At 38.6% G+C, this 10,000-nt stretch overlaps 1 protein-coding gene across 1 annotated transcript in view; it reads right to left on the bottom strand.

The window, feature by feature from the left end:
* The window catches only part of thoc2 (THO complex 2), a 121,690-nt gene that overhangs the window by 29,857 nt on the left and 81,833 nt on the right, over window positions 1–10,000 (bottom strand). Inside the window, exons 25-26 of the mRNA XM_056472947.1 lie at window positions 2,844–3,028; window positions 524–711 (exon numbers count right to left, since the gene is read on the bottom strand). Coding sequence (XP_056328922.1) covers window positions 524–711; window positions 2,844–3,028 — 373 coding nt within the window. The remainder of the gene's footprint in view (window positions 1–523; window positions 712–2,843; window positions 3,029–10,000) is intronic.

Below are 10,000 nucleotides of genomic sequence, written 5' to 3'. Positions count from 1 at the left end.
CAAGGAGTTAAAGCCTGTTGCATGTTACTGAAATTAGGAAGCGTGCCAGGAGCTCTAACAATCTGCTGCCATCTCATACAACATGTCACAGGAACTCTCAACATTAACACTTTAGTAATGGAAAACATCAAACTCCAGTTTTTAACCCTATTATTAAGGCATATGACTGAATGCTTTTTGTTTCAAGTAGAAAGCAGCTGCTCTATCTGAATCAGCTTTAGGAGAGCCTGAAGCCATACAGCTTGCTTTGCTGTTGTGACTGATTCCCATGTTTCGTTGTTTCCGTGTTAATGAGTGTGTATGTGAGATATTTCTGCCTAATATCCCTGCTAGTTTTACCTCAATTAACACTGTAATTGCAATAACCTCCCTCAGGACGGCAATTCCCACAGCAAATGTTGTACATCACAGCAATAGTTTTAATTTTAATTAAGTGTCAAGATGTTCTCAAATGGACAAACAAGTCCAGATGCCAAATAAATTCATCAAGATTCTTAGACAATTTCAAAATGATTAAAGTCACCTGAGTCCTCGACGACACCATCCTCAGTTTTTCCAGCACTGGCAGCGGTAGTGGTTGAAGTCTTGCCTATGTTTCCAGGTCCATTTTGCAGAGTGCTGGTCGTGGTGCTACGTACTGGTTGCTCCTTGTGGTGGAACTCATTTTCAGGCACCATGTGCACTTTTCTGCCTTTCAATTGGCCAGAGTAGCTGCAAGTCACACACATGGTTAAAATCAAGGCATACAGTAATATGAAGTGTATTGCTGAAAATCCAAGGCAGTGTCGCATATCTTATGCAAAGTTCACACTGCGGGATTTTCAAAGTTGTCGGATCACTGTTGTTTTCACATTGCATGACTATCTGGGGTAGCATTCAGTTGCTGCTGTATTCACACTGCACTAGAAACAATCACCGCCAATTCTGTCTGACTCAAAGACACACAAAAAGTTATAAGAAAATAACTCAAAAATCACACGTGAGATCAGAGTTCAGATCAAATAATTTAGCGATGTGTTGCAGCGGCAAATATTTCTGCTTTACTTCTGTTTAATGTTACTTTAATGATTATTAATTCTGATTTTGTGGTCTTTAAATGACACTTTATACTTCTGTATCGAATGGCAAATGGTCCCTTTGTAATGGTTCTCCCTGAACTCCCCTCGGCCCTGTATCATGCTCACTCACTGGCTGTAGGTCATCGCTGGTGTGTTTTTTCAGTCAGGACTTTTCACAGAGCATTGATTTAGAATCATCGAAAGGTCAAGATATTTAGCATGTCAAATACTTCATGGGCATCTGTAACAAGTCAGTGATTCTTTCAGATTGTGTCTTTGATAATTCACACTGCGTGACTCTCTGTTGTGTGAACAAGCACCGATTTGCCTCCAATTTAGGGCAACTGTTTGCAATTTCACAAAACCTGTTGGTGAGTGAAAAAGCAGAGCTAAAACATGCAGTGTGGACTCAGCATAAATTGCTGTATTTTAAAAAGTTTTTGGATTATAACACAAGGATTTTCCTCTTTTTGATTGTGTTTACAAAGAAAAAAAAAATAACATGGCCACAAGTAAGCTCAATAAGATAAGGTGCAATGATAAATCCCATTGGGGAAGAAACACAACACATACAGGAACATAGAGGATTGTAAAAACAAATAAGGGAAACATTTTAGTTTAGATACCAATTCTTATTATTAACTTCTGGCTTATTATAAGATAATGGCTGTTTAGTAGTACTTAAAAAATGCATGATCTTATTCTACATCCCTACTCATGCCAATTCCTAAAACTCAACTAATACCTTACTATTCCTAAGCAACAAATTAGTACTTTGAGTCAAATGCCTTAATGGTTTGTTAATAGCAGGAATTGTAGCTTAAAATAAAGTGTGACCAAAACAAGATCTTCATTAAGAAGATGCATCTAATCATCTTAGGTCTATGACGTCAACATTTTTAAGCCACAAGAGCTGATCATACCAAGTAATAAAGAAAGAAAGAAAATAAAGAAAATAAATAAAAACTGATGTTGCTCCTAAGAAATGTTGGCTTTGTGAACTCACATTTTGAATTCTGACAGCAATAACAAAAAATAAATAAATAAATAAAATAAATAAATCACCAACTACCCCTGTAAATGGTGAAAATCCGCAATGGCACAGCTGAGAAATGATTAGCATCTGAATATTATTTCTGTCTAACTACAGAATGCATGTAGTCCTAATGGAATGACTGCATTTTGCCCACAAAACTTTCAGCACATTAAGATGAAAATGTTTGGGTAGACGAAAACAAGTCAAGATCAACTGTTGCAAATTTGGGGATAATTAACAAAAAGCACTGAACATTCAAAGTAGTTGAAAAACTTTGAAACATGAATTTAACTGAATAAAACTATAAATAGAGCTGTAAATCCTGATTATAATTTATGAAAACCACTGGCATTGTTATTTTCAGGGTTGCGGGCTGAAAAATTTGGGAACCTCTGAATTAGAGGACTTCAAATTTTCAGAAAAGCCACCCCTAAAACTTTCAATCAAAATAAATACAGCTAAAACATGGAAAACTACCATCAACCAGATGAGGGCCGGTGTCTTGCAGGGTTTAGCTCTAATGCTAATCAAACACACCTACCTATAGTTTTCTAGTTATCTTGAATACATTGATCAGCTTGTTCAGGTGTGTTTGATTAGTGTTGGAGCAACATTCTGCAGGACACTGGTTCTCCAGGCCTAACTTCACCCATCCCCGATCTAACATCCTAAACCACAGTGAACACTCTAAACCAGTTTGGTAAAAACACTTCTAAGTGCTGAGGCCAGATGGCTCTCGGCTCAGTTACCCCATGGCTAATGCATAGAGATCAGGCCTCTTCTCCTTCTCTTCTTGGCAGATCTTGTGAACGCGGCACTCCAAAGCCTGGCCTAGGTTCAGCACCTTGGGGTACCAGGGTAGGATCTTGGTAAGCACGATCAGAATGTTGCGGATGTGGGTGTACTCACCCGTTTCTAGACAGTGAACAGATGCCTGAGGGAAGAATCAGAAGTTCAAGGATGAACATTTTTCCAAACAAAATTCAGTTACAATAAGACATACAAAAGTAATTTAAACATATAAATACAATATCTACATGTATACAATATATACAAAAATAAAAACTGCTAGATGCAATGAACTGCAAAACTGCAAAAAACACAATGAAACTGTTTCAGACATTGACTTCATTCCAAAATCAGACATTGTCATATAAAAAAAAGAAGAAACGGAGTTGTTTCTGATGTTGCCATAATTTACAGTTACAAAGGTAAGAAAATAAATAAATATATACATATTCCTCACGGGGTTAGGGCTAGATACAGTATGCATTGCATCACTTGGATCTAGAATATTAGATATTAAGGGACATTCACAGTAGCTACAGGCATTCAAGTATAGAGACTGGCCACCAGGACTCTTCCTCAGACAACTGCACATTCCCTTAGAGCAGGGCTATTCAATTAGTTTGTCATGGGGGCCAGTTCATAAAAAACATCCCAAATGAGGGGCTGGAGAGATATGACTTGCAATATAAGTGATGACACAACAGCATATAAGAGCCCGTATGCTGTATTTTTGCTCCTTAAGACACCCACGTTGGCTTTTTCAACAGTAAAATGTTAATATGTTGTATTATGAAACTACCTAACATCAACGCATTGTACAATGTGGCTTTTTTTTACAAAAATATTCAAATGTTGTATTTCAAAGCACAACAAAAGCAGTGCATTGCTTAAGTAGGCTTCTTCTACAGTAAGACACATTCAACACATTTAAACTAGTGCACAGCTGGCATAACTTTGTTTAGTTGTAGTAGTTTTGATCCTTGCAACAGAAAAGCTGCATTGAGAAGCCTTTACGATTAAGTAACCGTAATGAATTAAAGCGTGGTTAAATGTAAAATCGGCCTTTTCTACAAACATCTCTAAATGTTTTCAGCTGCTAGCGCCACTCACTCGTAAGGTAACTCACGCTCAGCGCAGCCTTTGACTACAGCTCGTTCTGTATTGAACAGACGCATGTCACTTCATAACTATAGCGGCCATTTTCAACTGAACTAAATTTATTTTTGATGTCTTCATCACACTATTTGGAGGTCTGGAACATATTGCCTCGGGGGCTGGTTTCGGAACGCGAGCCGCCAATTGAATAGCCCTTCCTTAGAGAAATAAGCCAGCTAGGGGTGTGACGATAACCGCATCACCGCCTTACCGCCATAATGAGATGTCAACCGCGGTGATATGGCTATTACCGTCATCACCGCCCATTTTAGTTTAGTATTTATTTTTGCTTGTGAATCTTTCAGGATTGTATAGAAAAACAGAATAAACTAAATAAAAGGAATAAAAGGCCTGCCCTAAGTATTTTACACATAAATTACAAATTTAGGTTACAAAACGAAAACACTGAATCCTTTTTAATAACCAGCATAGGCTGTTTTTATTTTAAGCTTATTTTAATAAAGCAGGCCAACTAACTCAAATCAATCGCTCCACAGAAAATAAGCATTTTTAACGCACCGCTGTAATTTCTATATCCCAATCCTTTTATCAACATTTAAAGTCATTATTTTAAAGATTATGATTGAGAATATAATTTTACATCAGCGCTGCACTTTTCTCACGGAGTGTTATGAGGTAGTTAAACTCTCCTCAGTTTAATTTACAGTGTCAAACTGGCACAGGAATATCAGTATTTTAATATAGGCTTTGCTAAAAGGCTGGTCAAATGTCTTTTATTACAAAAGCTTTAAACAGACGCGCATGCTGAGATGAGTCAACAATCGCATATATTTTGACTTATTTAAAGTAGGCTATAGGCTATAGCATATATTAATTTTGTGTAAAGACATTTATAAAAATATGTAGCTAATATATCACAGGGGTTTGTGTAGCAGCAATTACAGTGGAGCATTAATTAAATCCTTTTTCCCCGTGTAGCGAAACAAACACTGCACAAATGTGTAGCGGATGGGGACGCACAAAAATATACAATTCAGATATTTTCGTCGGAAGAAAAATATTCTTTGAACGAATTTTGTTTTGTACAATTTGTATCTTAGTTTTTGTCGGTCAGTTATTTATAAAATAAACAATAATAACTAATAAACTTTGAGGTGAAGCGATGTGCCTCAGGGTAGTTATTATTGTTTATTTTGTAGATTACTGACCGACAAAAACTAAGAAATAATTGTAAAAAACGAAATGCGTTAATTGCAAAAAAAATATATGAATTGTATATTTTTGTGAATCTCCATCGGCTACACAACGGTGCAGTGTTTGTTTCGCTCCTCAGGAAAAAATGATAATGCTCCACTCTAATTGCTGCTAAACAAACCCCTGTGATATATTGCCTACATTTTTATAAACTTCTTTACAAACAATTATTGTAGCCTATAGCCTACTTTAAATAAGTCAAAATATGTACGATTGTTGACTCATCACCGTGGTCGCAGCATGCGCGTCTGTTTATAGCTTCTGTAAAAAAAGACATTTGACCAGCCTTTTAGCAAAGCCTATATCAGTATACTGATATTCCTGTGCCAGTTTGATAGTTTAACTACTTCACAACACTCCGTCACCTGAACTCAGCGCGAGGGCGAAGGAGAAAAGTGCAGCGCTGAGGTAAAATTATATTCTCAAGACATAATCTTTAAAATAATGACGTATTAAACATGTTGATAAAGGGACTGGGATATAGAAATTTCAGCAGTGCGTTAAAAATGCTTATTTTCTGTTGAGCGATTTTATATATATATATAAATGGTTTCCGCTCCATTCATTCTTCCATGGCGGGGCGCCACGCCAGGATTCATCCCGCCACGGCTACATTACAGCTTAATAGCGGGTGATAATCGCACCACAGCGTATTAAAAGGTGAAATTGTGAAAAGTGAATTATAACAGCGCGAACTTTTCTGTAACTGTAGTAGTGCTTTGCGTCGTTTGTTTAACCCTTTAAGGTTACGTGCTGACTGACTGGCTGGCTGACTGTGACAGGTGCGTGATGCGTGAGGCCAGCAAACACGACGCCGTTTTACTTTATTTTAGGACGCATTATTACCGGAGGCATTCATAAATATTCCTAGAAAATCTAATAAATGCTGGAGACATACTCGTTACATAAACGCACTAAATCGCACTTCAGCAGCATTTATTTGAGAGCGCACAAGAAGATCTACGCGCTCTTAAAGCGGATTATATTTGAGGGGGAGGCAAGAAGTTTTGTGCACAAGCAGAAAAAAATCGGCGCGCAAGCAAAGAGATCCGCATGCTGTAGGCTATTACATAAATGCGATCTCGACTTCTAATACTGCGCTCATGACATTTGTCATTAAAATAACGCCACAGGTAGTAGATCTGTCTAAAAAAAGGCCTGCCGCCACAGCTGGAAAAAAATCCTAGAGGAAACACTGCATCCATGTGTGTGTATATATATATATATATATATATATATATATATATATATATATATATATATATATATATATATATATATATATATATATTTATATATATATATATTTATATATATATATATATATATATATATGCGCGGATAACCGACATACCGCATGATTTCTTGCTTCATCACCGCGGTTACAGAAAATCCGTTACCGTCACAGCCCTAAAGCCAGCTGACAGCAATGTCACATAGGCGCATAATTGACCCTTCGCTAAGCCCAACCCTCCTTAGCTACTGTTGTTACGCCCAAGCTTTTGTGCCTGGCATGTCTATTACAATATGTATGCACCGGTGTCAGACACTGCCAGGGATATAATTTGTCATTTTTGGTGAGTAGGTGAGATATCTGAAAAAGCTAGACAAAAAAGGACTGCAGTATGCATTACAGGTGTATATTCACGACATAATACGCAACCTATTAGAAAATTATTTAATCAAAATTGAAGCTAGGTTAGCCTTGCCGCCTCATGCGCTGACTATTCAACAGGTTAGTTCATGCACAGCAGGAGAGGTGAAATTTAAAAATAATCTAATAATAACTAATTAAACCGAGATTCTCTTTTTTTTATTATTCAAAAAGCCTGATAGACTAATTGTTGCAATGAAATTTAGCATTACTAACTGACGAGGAAACACACATGGACAGTACTTCTACATAATTCATTCATAGAAAGAACAGCCAGAAAGGGGAAATTGATGGATTTGTGCCAAATATTAGCATCATTGACCCATAATGTACAGCACCTATAACTGTCAGTATGTTTGTGTGCTTTTTATAACGTTTCTACTCTAATTTGCAGCTAAGTGGAAAAAAATTAATAAATTGAAACCGGGTTTTCATGTTTTAGTCAGTACAGACAACACAGCGGTGGTGGCTTACATCAACTGCCAAGGGGGAATGTGATTGTTTCAGCTGCACAATCTAGCACGCAAGCTGATTGTCTGGAGCGCCGCTCACTTAAGCTCACTGCACGTGACGCACATCTCGGGAGTCAGAAATGTGGAGGCGGATCTTCTGTCGAGGGGTAACCCGACGTTCAGAGAATGGGTTCTCCACCCGCAGGTGGTGAATCAAATTTGGGAGATGTACGGCAAGGCTGACGTAGATCTCTTCGCCTCGTGGGCAAATGCAAAATGTCCGCTGTATTTCTCTCTCGAGGACGAGGATGCACCGTTGGGTGTGGATGCGCTGGCGCACCTATGGCCAAACGTGCTGCTGTACGCATTCCCACCGTTAAGCCTAATTTCTCCAACCCTGAACAAGTAAGAGAAAGCAGGTTGTCTCTCTTTCTAATAGCCCCCAGTTGGCCGGGCAGGCTGTGGTTGGCAGAGATCGCCGAGCTTCTGCAAGGAGAGCCCTGGCCGCTCCCGCTGCGACGGGACCTGCTGTCACAAGCAGGGGCACAGATATTTCACCCTCACCCAGAACAAATCAACCTTTGGGTCTGGCCCGTGAAGGGTTAAATCTAAATGCGTTTGAGCTTCCACAGCAAGTCATAAGCACTATCCAGAGCGCTAGGGCTCCTTCAATGCGCTCACTGTACGACCTGAAATGGCATGTGTTTGAGGGCTTATCCCCTTCCAGTGCTCGGTGAGGGATATTCTCTGCTTTTTACAAAACTTACTGGATAAGGGGAGAGCGTTCTCTACCATTAAAGTTTACCTGGCTGCTATTTCCGCCTGCCATATAGGGTTTGAAGGGGTTTCAGCGGGACGGTACCCCCTTATATACCGTTTTATGAAAGGAGTGAAGCGTGTGAGACCAGTGGTATAACGGCTGGTCCCGTCATGGGATCTGTCTCTCGTTCTGTATGCTTTAACTCGGGCCCCATTCGAACCTCTGGAGAATTCTCCTATTAAGCTCCTATCACTGAAGACGGCCTTACTACTCGCTCTAGTCTCAGCTAAGCGAGTGAGCAAGCTGCATGCTTTGTCGGTGCATCAAGCGTGCATGGATTTTAGCCGGGATGATGACAACATTACACTGCTACCAAACCCGGCGTTTGTTCCCAAGGTCAGTGATTCTGCTTATAACTGTTCTGCTATTGAGCTGCATGCCTTTTTCCTCCTTTTTTGTCAGCGGAGGAGAGATGCATAGTTTGTGTCCCATACGGGCGTTACGCCTTTATGTAAACAGGACGCGATCGTTCAGGAGAAGCGATCAGTTATTTGACCCATGACACATTGCTCTGTTCTCAGAGAACCGGGGTTACGCAAGTAACCTAGCGTTTTGTTCTGTTGATATGTAATTTCAACCATTCGTAGATTGAAACAGTTGGAAAATGAATGGATTGTGCTTGCTCTTACAGCTATTACAAGGGCTTAAACGGAGCAGTGCTCATAATAAACCAACAACAAAAAAAGACAGTTGGGAAACATAACCTGCTTTGTACTTTTGTAGGAAACACAGTTTAGATCTTTTTAGGGTAAGAGGTTGAGTTATTGCAGACTATCACTGAATGCGTCAGGAATATCGAAAACAAAACCAACTTAACCCCGCTTTTTTAGTGCCTCTCACAGAGATTGATCCACGCTGGCATTTCTCCCATTGGGTTTAAGGATTTGGACAGGGAAAAAAAATTCCACCACCACATCCAAACTCTCAGGATAAAGTGTATCAGATTTGCACAACTCATATGCACAACACTTTGGCTTGTTTCCCTCGCTCGCAAGCTTGACAGGTCTCCTGCGCATAGCTACGGTTGCTAACACTGCAGTCCTTCATATTTTTTTCCACAAATAAAACTTGTATCAGACCTGCAGCAAGGATTTGTTTGTCATCATCTGAACAAAAAAAATTGATGGTCGTCTAGCAATGACAAAGGAGCGCGAGTACAAAATGCGTTAAAAACGGTGAAAAAAGCAACGCAATATTTGAACAGTCTCTAAAGCATTAGACACGCTGCAGTGTTTAATTAATATTAATATTTAGTTTCTGTAAATAATAATATTAATTAAACACTGCAGCGTATCTAATGCATTCAAATTATTTTATATGCAGGCTATAAAACATCATTACAAGAGCACAGGCATGCTCCGTGATTATTTACAGGCTAAATGAATCTATTTTTGTCGTACTGATGTGCAAGACAACATTCAAAACTGTAAAGGATTTAAATTAATTTCTGTATAATATACTCTGCCAAAAACAAAACAATGTGCCTTAGTAAATGAATGCAGTACTATATTTTTTTATTATTATTCATCACTTTTCACAAAGAGAGGCTACATGCGCATGCTGCGTCACTGTAGTTAATGCTGCCATTTGATATTAAACAATTTAATTTAAACTTTTCAGTCAAAAATAAAACAAAAAGACTGTAAAATGTAATGTAAAACAAAGTTCTTGAACTGTAACCAGTGGCCTTCAGTTGCTCATGCATTTGTGCTTGTATATCTGACACCCATATAGCGAACAAGTGCTCAAATCATTATTATTACTTTATTAATTATTTTGGAAAGAGAGAGGAAATAAAATAAAGAAATTTGGTTTCAACTA

This window comes from Danio aesculapii, chromosome 14, assembly GCF_903798145.1.
Source record: "Danio aesculapii chromosome 14, fDanAes4.1, whole genome shotgun sequence".
NCBI classification, from domain to species: Eukaryota; Metazoa; Chordata; class Actinopteri; order Cypriniformes; family Danionidae; genus Danio; species Danio aesculapii.
The sequence above is the reverse complement of the archived record's forward strand: the minus strand, read 5'-3'. Positions and strand labels throughout refer to the sequence as shown.